This window comes from Ursus arctos, chromosome X, assembly GCF_023065955.2.
Source record: "Ursus arctos isolate Adak ecotype North America chromosome X, UrsArc2.0, whole genome shotgun sequence".
Taxonomy (NCBI): domain Eukaryota; kingdom Metazoa; phylum Chordata; class Mammalia; order Carnivora; family Ursidae; genus Ursus; species Ursus arctos.
Window position 1 is genome coordinate 56,387,011 of NC_079873.1, and position 15,598 is coordinate 56,402,608.

At 36.2% G+C, this 15,598-nt stretch overlaps 1 protein-coding gene across 1 annotated transcript in view; it reads right to left on the reverse strand.

The window, feature by feature from the left end:
- TEX11 (testis expressed 11) overlaps window positions 1-15,598 on the reverse strand; it is a 285,798-nt gene that overhangs the window by 14,706 nt on the left and 255,494 nt on the right. Inside the window, exons 26-28 of the mRNA XM_048213658.2 lie at window positions 13,099-13,248; window positions 11,638-11,746; window positions 10,600-10,720 (exon numbers count right to left, since the gene is read on the reverse strand). Of these exons, the coding sequence (XP_048069615.1) occupies window positions 10,600-10,720; window positions 11,638-11,746; window positions 13,099-13,248 (380 nt within the window). The remainder of the gene's footprint in view (window positions 1-10,599; window positions 10,721-11,637; window positions 11,747-13,098; window positions 13,249-15,598) is intronic.

Genomic DNA, 15,598 nt, shown 5'->3' on the forward strand with positions numbered 1-15,598 from the left:
AGAGAACAAACTGCTAATTACCAAGGGGAGGTGGGTAAGGGGAAGGGTTACATAGCTAATGGGGATTAAGGAGGGCACTTGTGATGAGCACCAGGTGCTGTACTGAAGTGCTAAACTGCTATACTGCACACCTGAAACTAATATTACATTGTATGTTAACTAACTGGGATTTAAATAAACACTTAAAAAATAAAGTTACCATCATAAAAATGCTTCCATAATATACATACTTCAAAGGAAAAAACAGAAAGTCTCAGCAAAAAAACCAGAAGATATAAAGAACAACATATGGAAATTTTAGAACTGAAACACAATAGCAGCTGAAATAAAAACCTCCATGAGTACCAGTTAGGAAAGACGTTGGGTTTGGGGGTTGGTGTTGAGGAGAATAACTGCCATGACTTTCAGTGCTTTGACGAAACCTCAGATGTGAGGCCTTCTGGCCAAGTGTCTGTGATTTCATATTGTCAGGGCATTCGCTGTATCTCTGGGGCTTGCAGCTTTCTTTAAGCTTACTATGGTGGAACCAAGAAAGAAGGTATATGCAGATTTCTACAGAAATTATGATTCCATAAGAGATTTTGAGGAGATGAAGATAGGTGGTATCTTTCAGAGTGCAAAGTGATTTTGGAATGTAAAGAATTTCTTTGGGTTGAGTTCCATTGAAGTTTTTCACTGATCTGTGTTCCTGAACTATGAAACATGAATACTGGGTTATGGAGTAGTTTCTCTTGATAAACAACTAACAAATTTTTAAAAAAGGAAAAAAAAAACCTTCCATGAATAGGTCCAACAGAAGAACGGAGGAGGCAGAGGAAAGATCAGTGATCTCAAAGAACAACAGAAATTACTCAATCTGAACAACAGAGGGAAATAGACAAATGATAAGAGAATAAAGCCACCAGGGACTGGTTTTAACCTTCCTGTCATCAGAGTCCTGGAAAGACAGGACAAAGAGGGTGGGGCTGAAAAGTACTCGAAGAAATTATGTGTGAAAACTTACCAAATTTGGCAAAAGATATAAACCTACAGATTCACAAAGCTGAGTGGATCCCAAACAATATAAACTCAAAGAAATCCACCCAAGAGGTATCATAGTCCAACTTCTGAAACTAAAGACAAAAAAAAAAATATTGAAGGTAGCCAAAGAAAAACAATACTTTATTTACAGGGAGAAAACAAGTTAAACATGAGCTGATTTCTCACCAGAAGCCCTGGAGACCTGAGAGAAGTGACACAATATTTTTGAAGTACTGAAAGAAAAGGATCATCAAACTGGAATCCTATAACCAACAAAAACATATTTTAGGAATGACAGAGAGATAGAGACATTATCAGATAAAGAGAAACTGAGAATTTATCATCAACAGATCTTCTCTACAAAAATGGCTAAAGTAGAGCATGTGACTCTCAATCTCAGGGTCATGAGTTCAAGCACCACGTTGGGCATGGAGCCTACTTAAAAAAATGGCTAAAGGAAGCTCTCCAAACAGAAAAGAAATGATAAGAAAGGAACCTTGCAACATCAACAAGGAAAAAAGAAAATGGTAAACCTGTACTTTTATATATAGGTAAATACAGTAAGCTTTCCTTCTAAATTATGGTTGAAGGTTGAAGTGAAAATTGTAACACTGCTGTGTTCTAAATGTATATACAGGAAAATTTAGGACAATTATAAGTGGGGGAAGGTAAAGAGAAGTAAGGTTTCTATTTAAAGATTTTATTTATTTATTTGAGAAAGAGAGAGACAGACAGCATGAGAAAGAGCATGCACGAACAGCAGGGAGGGCAGAGGGAGAAGCAGAGTCCCCACTCAGCAGGGAGCCCGACACAGGGCTCGATCCCAGGATCCTGATCAGGATCATGACCTGAGCTAAAGGCAGATGCTTAACCAACTGAGCCACCCAGGCGCCCCAAGAGGTAAGGTTTCCATACTTCATTTGAACTGGTAACATGATGACAGCAGTAGACGGTAATAAGTTTTACACACACACACACACACACACACACACACACCCCTGCATTCTGTAATAGCTAAAGCAACCACTAAAAAAAAAAGCTATACAAAGAAATACAGTTAATAACACTACAGATGAAGGAAAATGGAATTCTAAAAAATGTTCAAGTAATCCACAGGAAGGCAGGAAAGGGAAAAAAGAAATGAAAAACAGAGCAAAACAAAAAAATGAAGTGGCAGACTTACTCTCAAACAGATTAGCGATCTAAATATACTGATTAAAAGACACATCAGCAAAGTGGACTAAAAAATGTGCTGTCTATATGCTGTCTACAAGAAATTCACTTCAAATATATAATTATAGGCAGGATGAAAGGCAAAAGATGGAAACAGGTATATCATGTAAACATTAATCAAAAGATAGCAGGAGTGGCAAATTAATATTAGTGATTGTAGACTCGAGAGCAAAGAAAATCACCAGATAAACAGAAAGATGATATATGCTAATAAAAAGGTCATTCTACAAAGAAGACATAGCAATCATAAATGTGCATGATTCCAACAACAGAGTCACAAAATATGTGAAGGATAAACCAAGAGGAGTGAAAGGAGAGCTAAGTAATTCCGGTTACAGTTGGAGACTTCAACAGGCCTGCTCAAACAGTAACAGAACAACTAGCCTGAAAATCAGCAAAGATATATAAGAACTTGGCAACACCATCAACCAGTGGGATCTAATCAACAATTATGGAACAATCCTCCTAATGAGAACAGGATACAATTCTTTTCAAAGTGTCTGTGGAATATATACTAAGATAGATCATATCCTAGTCCATAAAATAAATCACAAAAAATTTAAATAACTGAAATCATACAAGCTGTGTTCTCTGACCACAATGGAATAATACTAGAATCCAATAACAGAACGATAATAGGAAAATCTGTAAACAATCAGAAACTAGACAACACACTTCTAAGTAATTCATGAGTCGAAGAGGAAGTCTTGAGATAAATAAAATAATACAATGAGATAACTGAAAGTGAAAATACAACATAGCAAAATTTGTAGGCACAGATAAAGCAGCACTGACAGGGAAATTTACAGCCCTAAAATGCATACATTAGAAAAGGAGAAAAAGTCTCAAATTAATAATCTAAGTTCCCATCTCAGGAGCCAAGAAAAAGAGCAAACTAAATGTAAAGCAGAACAAAGTAAATAATAAAGATTAGAGCAGAAATCAACAAGACTGGAAACACAAAGACAACAGAGAAAATCAATGGAGGAGCTGGTTCTTTGAGAAGATGGATAAATTTACTAATTTCTAGCAAGAATGACACAGAAAACAAAGGAAGACAAATGATCAATATCAGTAATGAAATAGTGGATATCACTAATAGACCCTGCACACATCAAAAGAATAAGGGAATAATATAAAAAACTCTATATACAAAAATTTGACAACTTAGATGAAATGGGTCACTTCATTGAAAAACACAACTGACCACAACTCACCCAAGAGAACACAGATAATTTGAACAGCTCTATAACTATTTAGGAAAGTGAATTTGTAATTTTACAACATTTGAGAAAAATATCCAGGCCAGATAGTTTCACTGGAGAATTCTATCAAACATTCAGAAAAGTATTAACATAAAATCTAGACAATCTTTTCCAAAAATATGGAAGAGAAGGGAATATATCCCAATTCATTTTATAAGTTAGTATTACCCTGATACCAAAAGCAGGCAAAGACAGTATACAAAAAGGAAACTACAGGCCAGTATCTCTCATGAATATAGATGAAAAATCTTTAACAAAAACACTAGCAAATAGAATTAACCAACATATAAAAAGAATTATACACCATGACCATGTGGGGTTTATTCCAAGGATGCAAGGCTGGTTCAACATTTAAAATCGGTCAATGTAATTCACTATATTACACAGAAGAAAAGTCATATGATTATACCAATTGATGCAGGAAAAGCATGTGACAAAATTCAACACTCATTCATGATAGAATCAAGGGGGAAAAATGGGGTTAGGGAGCTTCTTCAACTTGATAAAGAGATCTACAAAAACCTACAGCTAACATTATACTTAATGGTGAAAGACTGAATGCTTTCCCCCGATAGTGAACAAGGCAAGAATACCCACTCTCACCACTCTTAACATAGTGCTGAAAGTTCTAACCGGTACAATAAGGCAAGAAAAGGAAAGAGAAGGCATATATAGTGGAAAAGAAGAAATAAAACTGCCCCTATTTGAGAAGGGGGATTAAGAGTACATTTATCTTGATGAGCACTGAGTAATGCATAGAATTAATGAATTGTTATAGTGTACACCTGAAACGAATATAACACTGTTAATTATACTTCAATAAAAAAAGAAGAGACAGACCCTAAAACAAAACAAACAACAAATCAACAACAATAAAAAAAACCTGTCCCTATTTGCAGATAACACAATTGTTTACATAGGAAATCCTAAGGAATCTTTCCCCCCAAAACTCCAAAAATGAATATGGTCAGCAAGGTTGCAGGATTCAAGACAAACACATAAAACCTACTGTATTTCTTTATACAGTTGACTCTTGAACAACATGGGTTTGAACTGTGCAGGTCCACTTATACAGATTTTTTTGGATATATTCAGTACAATATTATAAATGTGTTTTCTCTTCCTTATGATTCTGTTAATAACATTTTTGTTTCTCTAGCTCCCTTTATTGTAAGAATACAGTGTATAATACATATAACATATAAAATATGTGTTAACTGACTATGTTATTGGTAAGCCTTCCCATCAACAGTAGGCTATTAATAGTTAAGTTTTTGAGGAGTCAAAAGTTATACATAGATTTTTGACTGTGTGATGGCTGGCACCCCTAACTCCTATGTTGTTCAAGAGTCGACTATATTAGAAATTAACACATGGACATCATTTACAATCACTCAAAAAAAAAAGTGAAATACTTAGGTATAAATCTAACAAAACCTGTACAGGATTTGTATGTTGAAAAGTACATAATGCTAATGAAAGAGATAATAAAGAGAAAATAAATAAATCTAAATAAAGACACATAACTCTGTTCATGGATTGGAAGATTCAATATAATAAAGATGTCAATTCTTTTTCAATTGAGATATAACTAAAGATGTCAATTCTTGATATATACTGCACTGGGTTGGATAGTGTCCCTCAAAATTCATGTTCTTCCCGGAACCTCAGCATGTGACCAGATTTGGAAACAGGGTCATTGCAGATGTAATTATGTTAAAATAAGATCACACTGGAGTAGGACGGACCCTTAACCCAATAATGGGCTGGTGTCCTGATAACAAGAGAGAAGAAAAACGAGAGACACATAAGAAGAATTCCATGTGATGACAGAGACAGAAACGGCAGTGATGAATCTATAAGCCAAGGAATGCCAAACGTTGTCGGCAACCACAAGAAGCTAGGAAGAGACAAGGAAGGATCCCCCGCCTAGAGACTTCACAGAGAGTGCGGCCTTGCCGACACCTTGATTTCAGATTTCTAGCTTCCAGAGCTGTGAGAGAAAAAGTTTCTGTTATAAGCAGTTTGTCGTAATTTGTTCTGGCAGTCCTAGGAAATGAATACTGTTCACCACCAATTGCTATCAAAATCCCCCCAAAATATTTGTACACATAGACAAGATTATTCTAAAATAAATATGTAAAGGCAAAGGAATTAGAACATCTAAAATAATTTTGCAAAAGAATAAAGTGGGTGGAATCACTCTACCTGATTTTAAGACTTATATAGTTACAGTAATCAGGACTGTGTGATATTGGCAGAGGGATAGACACATAGAGAACAGAACAGAGAACCCAGCAACAGACTCACATGAATATGCCCAACTGATTTCTGTCAAAAGTACAAAAGCAATTGAATGGAGGAAAGACAGCCTTGTCAAGAAAATGGTGCTAGAACAATAGACATGCATAGGCAAAACGAACTGTAACCTAAATCTCATACCTCGTACAAAAATTAAAATGTATCATAAACTTAAATGTAAAACAGAAAGCTATAAAAAAAAAAGGGATTAAAAAAACCCCAAGGGAACAGGGGAAAATCTTTGGGATGTAGTGAAGGCAAGGAGTTCTACAATGGACTTGACACCAAAAGTAGGATCAGTGAGATGAAGTTGATGAAATGGACAAATTAAAAACTTTTGTTCTGTGAAAGACCTTGGTAAGCTGATGAGAGACAAACTGCCACTGGGAGAAAATATTTTCAAACCACGCATCTGACTAGTATCTACACTATAAAGAACTCTCAAAACTGAACAGTAAACAAGCCAAACAATCCAATTACAAAATGGACAAAAGACACAAACAGATGTTTCACCAGAGAGGATATACAGACAGCAAATAAGCACATGAAAAGATGGTCAGCAGCATTACCTGTTAGGGAAATGCAAATTAAAATCACAATAAGATACTGTGACACACCTATCAGAATGGCTAAAATAAAACAATAGTGACAACACCAAATACTGACAAGGATGTGGAGATTCTGCATTATTCACATATTTCTGGCACGAATGTAAAATGTTACGGACACTCTGGAAAACAGTTTGGCAGTTTCTTTAAAAATTTAAACATGCAATTACCATATGAGCCAGCGACTGCCTTCTTAGGTACTATCCCAGAGAAATGAAGACTCATGTTCACACAAAAACCTGTACACAAATGTTTACAGCAGCTGTATTTGTCATAGCCTCAAACTAGAAACAACTCAGATGTCCTTCAACAGGTGACTGGTTAAGTGAACCCAGGTACCAGTTCATCCACACCATGGAATACTACTTAGCAATAAAAACGATGACATACTGATACATGCAACAACCTGCAACTTGATGAATCTCCAGGGAATTCTGCTGACTGAAAAAAAAGCCAATCTCAAAAGGTTATATACTATATCATTCCAATCTCAAAAATTAGACACTGTATGTTTCAATTTATAGAACCTTACAGAAATGACAAAATTATAGAAATTGATGATAGATTAGTGGTTGCCAGGGGTTAAGGAGGGGCTGGGGCCGGAAAGAAGTGGGTGGGAACTATGGAAGGGCAACATGAGGTTTCCTTGTGATAGAAAAGTTCTGTGTCTTGACTGTAATAATGTCAACATCCTGGTTGTGATATTATTTTATAAGATGTTACCACTGGGGGAAACTGGGTAAAGCATATATAAGATCTCTTGTATTATTTCTTACAACTGCATGTGAATCTACAGTTATTTCAAAATACAATTTTAATTAAGAAAAATCAGAGCAATCCATTTTCTCTTACAAATAATCTAGAATATGAACCTATATATAGGCTTGCCTGTTTAAGCATATAAGTCTTCCTTCCTGCTTTTGCACTGGCAGTAGCTTCTGAATACCAAGTTGAGCCTCTCCTTCGAACCGAATCCTAGCAAGAGCAGGTAAAGAAGATGTGTGTTCTGGTGGGAAGAGCCCTGGAAGTGAGGTCAGATGACCTGAGTTCTAGTTCTGACTCTCATTCATTAGCCCTATATGAACTTAGGCTAATTGGTAACAACTTTTTTGGAAGGCAGCTATGCTCACCACTATACCACTGACGGGGTAACATGACTTTTCTGAAACTTAAAAATCTCCTCATTTGTAAGGATTTGTCAAGGTTAGTAATACAGCACTCTCTATTTCACAGAATTGCTGGGGGTGGGGGTAGGGATCGTATGAAATAATGTATGTAAGAATGCTTTGTAAAATGTAAAGCGTGATGCCGTGGGACACGCGGTTTCATATTTGTGCAACAGCCATTTTGCCACAGTATGAAGGCACTCGATAAAGGTTATCTGCTCAATAAATAATGAATGAGAGACTGGTCATTACAAAAGTCAAATGAGGGCAGAATTTTCTCCCAAGCATTTAAAACAAAGGAGATCCCTAACACATTCAATCAAACAGGAAAAAGCAACATGTATTATATAAGAAGCCAACAGGATTATTAAATTAATCTCTGCATAAGAAAGTGAACTATCCCACCAGGTTTCAGGGGATGAGCAATAATGGATGTGAGACTTGTCAAAAAATTAGAAAAACACTGAGCTCACTAGTAGGAAACCCAAGAGCCAGGGAGATGGAACAGTAATAGACAGAATAAAAGTGGCAATGAAAATTGCTCAGAGTAGTTTAGGCCCTATATAGAGACTATGGAAATGGATCAATTTGGATTTACAGTACAATTTAATTTTAGTTTCTTTTTTTTTTTTAAAGAGTTTATTTATTCGACAGAGATAGAGACAGCCAGCGAGAGAGGGAACACAAGCAGGGGGAGTGGGAGAGGAAGAAGCAGGCCCACAGCGGAGGAGCCTGATGTGGGGCTCGATCCCACAACGCCAGGACCACGCCCTGAGCTGAAGGCAGATGCCCAACCGCTGTGCCACCCAGGCGCCCCTAATTTTAGTTTCTATTAGTTACTATGGCAAACACATCTGAAGGTCCAGAGGAGGCTCATGGCTTAGAAATAGAATTTTCTCTTCTTCTCAAAAGAAAGTAAAAAAAGTATATACCCAAAATGTTCAATGCTAACGTTTTTTTAAAACTTAAATTCACACAGGTCATAATTACATAGCTCCAGGAGAATTCTAGGTTTTTGAAGTTGATGCTGGTTTGTACCAGGTTGTCACCCTGCTAAACTATTCCACCATCTGCTGTGGTTTGCACAGATTTTTATATGAAGAGGCAACTGAGCCCAAAGCAGAGTCAGGATCCTCAGTTATTAACATGGACTCAAGTAATGACTTTCCGTGAGACTTTAAGCAAGTCATTTAACCTTAATATTTTATAGCTCCCTTATAATAACAATACCGCCTTACATGTGCACAAGCTGTTAAAGTTTACAACACATATTATTATTTTAATTGATCCTTAAAACCTTGGTGTGGGAGTCAGAACAGGTATTATTTCCATTTTACAAATGAGAAAACCGAAGTCAAATAGCACAGGAGGGATATCCATGTGGAAAATCAAACAAATAAGAGACTCTACCTTACACCATAAATAAGACAATTAAAAATGGATCATAAACCTATATGTAAGAGATAAAAGTATAAAAACTTCTACAAGAAAACACTGGAGAAAATCTTTCTAAATCTGAGACAGGCAAAGATTTCTTATCATGACCAAAACAAGAACCACGAAAGAAAAAATTGGTAAATTAGACTTCATCAAAACTTAGAACTTTTGCTTTTCAAGTTATGTCATTAAGAAAATGAAAAGACAAGCCAGAGATTGGGAGAAAATATTTACAAACTGTATATCTGATAAATGATTCATACCTAGAATATATAAATAAATCTTACAACTCAACAAGAACCCAATTTTTAAAATGGGAAAATAATCGAACAGACATTTTCCCAAAGAAGGCATACAAATGGTCAATAAACACATAAAAAAATTATCAACACCATTAGCCATCAAGAGAATACAAATCAAAACCACAATGAGCTACCACTAAATACTAAAATGACTGTAACGAAAAAGATAGACAATAATAGTAAGTGTCGATGAGGATGTGGAAAAATTAGAACCCTCATACACCACTGGTAGGGATGTAAAATAGCGCAACCACTTTGGAAAAACAGATTGTAGCTCCTCAGAAAGCTAAACATAAAGTTACCATATGACCCAGAAATGCATATATTCAAGGGAACTGAAAACATATGCCCACACAAAGACTTGTATACAAATGTCATAGCAGTATTATTCATAATAGGTAAAAAGTAAAACCATCTCAAATGTATACCAACTAGTGAGTGGATAAAGAAAATGTGATATATCCATTAAGTAGAATATAATAATATAGGAGGGATTAAAATACCGATATATGCTACACGGATGAGCCTCAAAAATATTATGTTAAATTGAAAGAAGCCAGACACAAGAGATCACACGCCGCATGGTTTCATTCATATAAAGTATCCAGAAAGAGAAAATCGACAGAGATAGAAAGCAGATCTGTGGTTGCCTGGGCCTTAAGGTGGGAACAGGGATTGACTGCAAATAGGTGAGAGGAAACTTTGGGGTAATGGAAATATTCTAAAACTGGTTCGTGGTGACAGCCGCATTAACTCTATAAATTTGCTAAAATCACCAAATGGTATGCATACAAAGGCTGCATTTCATGGTATGTAAATTACACCGCAATAAAGCTAATTTAAAAAATCACTGAATAAACTGGTGCTGAAAAGAAAAAAAATCAGCAGAGGAGGGACAAAAATACAGGCCCTCAGTGTTCTTTCTACTCTATTACTTGCCTTGGAGGAATGGAAGGAATAACAACAAGGTTTTTCAAAGGGTTAGTATCATCACAGGGGAAGTAACAATTCTACCAGGTTTTGAAAGCACAAAATAACTTAAAATTCCAGGTGGTACTGCTATTTTCATTTAATCCATAGCATAAAATTTTCTACTTTTAACCATTTACATTTCATAAACCCAGGGAAATTTTATAGTGTGCAAGTATACTGTAATATGAATTTATTTACCCTAAAACTCACATCAGAAAGCACTCTTCTATGTAATTTCTAACACAGAAGACAGTTCTAAATTTAAAGAATAGCTTAATATCACTGGTTGACTTACGGTATGGATAATAGTGCTCAGAGCATCTTCAAAATAACCCCAAACTTCTTCCAGGGGACAGAGTTCTGTACTTGGCACCCCATCTGGCACTAAGAGGTTAATCAAGTTGTGCATACATTTGCTGAAATCAAAAAGAGAAAACTCATCCCATAAGGAAATAAATCATTGGCTTCAAGGCTAAGATAAGTAAAATCTGGATCTCATCCCAGACTACGAGCTTCAAAACACTTCTGTTCTTCCCTCATTTTTATCTGGCCTCCAACCTCAGAAGACAGATTTTTGAAGCTATAAAAGGGGCTGACCAATCCTTCTTTTTATTATGCCTATGGTTGTCTTTCACCTTTTTTTAGTTTCCTGCACTAAGGAGTTGTAGCTGTTTATTATATTTTATGAGCTGGTTCAATCTATAGGCACTTGAAAGCATCTAGTTACATCCCCAAATGGGCAAGGGAATTGGGATTTAAACTGGGAATAATTCCAGGAGAACTGTCTCTCATGTCTCAGAAAAGAAAGACTGTAAAAAAGTTTTCCATAGAAAAATCACACAACATCATTTCCCCCATGTCTAGGCATAGAAAACAAAAATCTCTAATAAATAATATTTTGTATTATGATGCACACCACTTACTGGTCCTTAAAGAAAAGTGCTTAGAAAAAACATCTGGGGCAAATACCGCAAAATGTTAACATTAGTTAAATCTGGGTGGTGGATACATTGATGGCTGTTATATTAATCTCTGAAAGGTACTTAGTAATTTTATCATATATATAGTCTCACACAAAGAAGCAACTGTGCCCCCTTTTTTTTCCTCTTTTGGGAAATCCAGACTTCTTGACATAGCTAATGAATTCTTGGTCTATACTACAACTCTACATATGGAGCTGTTTTGAGGGCTTTTTAGTTCAGGAGTTATAGCAGTGCCCTGTTCATCTTTTAAGTCAGACCAGCTGAGTATGACTGATGACTTATGGGGCACTGACCACAGTTCTCTTGGCTATCAAAAAGCCTAGATTCAGTGTTAAGTTACATTTACTAACCTGTATTTCAAAACATCAATGGATTCTTTCTTTTTGTAGAGCAATAAAGCCCTTTTCAAGGCTTTCAGAGCGATGGAAGGATAGTGTGCAGGCATTTCCACTGCTAATGCTATAGGAAGGAAAGAAAAAAGGCTGTGAGCACCTTATCTATCAGTTTTCTTCCCGGGCTGCAACTTGCTCTCTCTAATGAAACTTGCCTGCAACAGATTACAAACAAACCAAAAGACAAAAAAACCTAAAAACGAATTTTATGAAATGAGGAGTCCATGGTGGCTTTCAGAGACAGCTTATAGATTCTGGGCAGAGTAACATGGTAGGGTCACCGGGGTCATCTTCTCTTCAGCAAACATCAGTACAGAACCTACTGTTTCTGTGACCCTGCACAGAGCCATAAAGGTAAAGCAATAATCTTATAGCCAGAGTCAAAGAGGGGCACACAAAGGTGGAAACAAAAAGCAGATCAGTAAAAGGGCAATAATCAAAAACGGATTTATACTACAATATACTCTTTTGGTCTGATACTAAAAACAGGAAAACCTTGACATGAGAGAGTGTCAGAGATAAAAAACCCTAAAACTTCCAAATGCATTTACCAGGCCTCTGTAATTGGAGATCCATTATACAAGAAGTGGTCACCATCACATGTCCGTGAAGTATGGACCACTTGTTCCATGTCTCTAGGAATTTTGTCTTGTGAGATAAGGAAAGGTAAAGGTGACCTTTGTGCACTTGCGGCTACCTAATACCTTTATTAACCACACACGGGCTACCAAGGAGGGTAAGAGAGAAAAAAAGGGAAAATAATTAGGCCATTTCCTGCAGCATATCTCCATACAGTTTCCAGGACCCCAAATACTATTTACTTACAGCCCAGCCAGAAATTTGAGAGTGGTAACTGGGTTAAAAAATATTACCAGTATTTACTTGTACACTTTATTTTTTAAAAAAGATTTTATTTTTAAGTAATCTCTATACCCAACGTGGGGCTCGAACCTACAAGCCCAAGATCAAGAGTCACGCATTCTACTGACTAAGCCAGCCAGGCGCCCTTCTTTGTACACTTTAATAAGTTGCTAAGATTGCATCACCTTTGGTTAGTGAAGCAGTTGACTGTCATTTCTACCTAGCTGAGTAAAACTAACTTTCCGAAGTTCAAGCTCCCCCTATTGTGTAGTTATACAATTCGATTCCACACCTAGAATAGGCACACCTATTATGAGTAATACACTTTACTTGGGTTTCTAAGCACAACAGATACAAGAAATATAAAGAAAAAGACAGATGCATTAATGATTATAATACATGACAGTTCATGAATGCCATTAGAGAAGGAGAAACAAAGCGCTTGGAGGAAACATTATATCCCACCTGAAGGTAAAGAATGAAGAACAGAGAGAAGAACAAAAAGTAGTACAATCTAAATGGGTAACAGTCTTCCCAAAACATAAATATAGCACTTACATGCGATTGTTTCAAATGTTTTACTTTCCAAATGAGGCAGTTCCCACACTGATTCCAGGAAGCTGTCAAGTAACGGATCATTCATTTTGGCTTTAACTTCAAACTCATACAGCAGAAGCAGTGTCTCACATGGATCACTTGAGAAGTCCCCTAAGAGGGAGGCAAAAATGCAACATTCTCTGTGATTATATTTTATTGTTCTACTCTAATCTCTCTTCTGGGGAGATTTTTCTGTTGAGGAAAATTCATTCTATCTATGATGTGAAGGTTGTCCTAGCTTCCGTATATAGATTTTTTACATTTTTTAAATCATTAGATACATTTTTACATTTTAAATCATTAAAAACATTATAAATTTAAATCAAGAGATACATTTTTACATTTTAAATCATTAAACACATTATAAATTCACCAACACTTTGAGCACCCTATAATGCCTTCAATAGCGTTGCCTACATTTCCTGACATTATTGCCATGATGTTCCTAAATAGCCTGAAAAAGTCCTGCTACTATCTAATCCAAATCCAATGTTTATCTGCCTCACTTTAATGACTGTGTTAACCAAAAGATACAGCGCTGTATAAACTAACTGTGGTTTTATTTTAAGCAAAGTAAAAGAGAGTTTCCAAATTATTTCATTTAGTCAGCAATATTTCTTGGGTATCACCATGAGCAGAAACTTGTATCAGATGGCATATACCACACAATGTGAGATGGTTTTCATTGAACATCCTGGTTAGACTGAACTTTTTTAAAAAGTTTTGTTTTAAGATTTTATTTATTTATCTAAGAGACAGAGAGTAAGTGAGAGAGAGCACAAGCTGGGGGGAGCGGCAGAGGGAGAGGGAGAAACAGACTCCCCACTGAACAGGGAGCCTGATGCAGGGCTCGATCCCAGTACCCTGGGATCATGACCTGAGCTGAAGGCAGATGCTTAACCGACTGAGCCACCCAGGCACCCTTAAAAAAGTTCTGAGGTATAACCTACATACAATAAACTGAATAAAACCCATTAACCACTGTAACCACTACCCAGATCATAATATAGAACAAACATCCAACACTTGTGCTCCTTTCCAAGTCACCTTAGCAGAGTTAACAACTATTTTGATTTCTATCACTATTGATTGTTATTGCCTGTTCTTGAATGTCATTGCTAGTACACAGAAATATAATCGATTTTTGAATATTTGGCCTTGTATCCTATAACTTGCTAAACTCATTTATTAATTACAGTAACTTTTCTGTAGATTCTTTGGGATTTTCTTTTTTTTTTTTTAAAGATTTTATTTATTTATTTATTCAATAGAGATAGAGACAGCCAGCGAGAGAGGGAACACAAGCAGGGGGAGTGGGAGAGGAAGAAGCAGGCTCCCAGCGGAGGAGCCTGATGTGGGGCTCGATCCCATAACGCCGGGATCACGCCCTGAGCCGAAGGCAGACGCTTAACCGCTGTGCCACCCAGGCGCCCCTCTTTGGGATTTTCTATTCAATCATTTCATCTGCAAATAGGGGTGGTTTTATTTCTTCTTTTTCACTCTATGTCTTTTTTCCATTCTTTTGTTTGGCTCATTGCACTGACTAGGACTTTTAGGATTATGTTGAACAGGAGTGAGAATAGACATACTTGACTTGTTCCTGCTCTTAGAGGGAAAGCATTCAGTCTTTCATCATTAAATATGATATTACCTGTAGTTTTATTTTTGTAGATGCCCTTTATCAGGTTGAGAAACTTCCTTACTATTCTTAATTTGCTCAGAGTTTTTTTTAATCATAAATGGATGTTCAATCTTTTCACTTCATCTGTTGATATGGTAAATTAATTGAGTCTATAATGTTGAACCTAGGCTAGACCTCACTTGATTATGGTCTCTTATCCTTTTCAAATTTTGCTAAGTTTAACTTGCTAATATTTTGTTGAGGAATTCTGCAGCTATTTTCATGAGGAATATTGGTCCATAGCTTTCTTTTCTCATATTTTGTCTGGTATTGGTATCAGGGTAAAAATGATCTCATAAAATGAGCTGGGACATATGCCCTCTTCTTTCTGGAAGGGTCTGTATAAAGCTGGTATTATGTCTTTAAATATTTGATAGAATTCCTTACTGGCGTTTTCTTTGTTACAAGATTTTAAACTACAAACTCAATGGGTATAGGACTATTCAAATTATCTACTTCTTCTTGAAGGAGCTTTGTTAGTTTGTGACTTTCAAGGAATTTGTCCATCTCATCTAAGTTGTCAAAGTCATAGGCATAAAGCCGATTATAATTGTTCCTTATCATCTTTTTAAATGTCTGCAGGATCTGTAGTGATGTCTCTATTTTCATTCCTGACATTGATAATTGGCGTCTATCTGCCTGGATAGAGGCTTCTCAATTGCACTGATCTCAAAACAACAATAACAATACAGCTTTTGATTTCATTGTTTTTAATTTATTTTGTTTTTAATTTATTTTTAAGTACCTCTACACCCAATGTGGGGCTCAAACTCACAACCC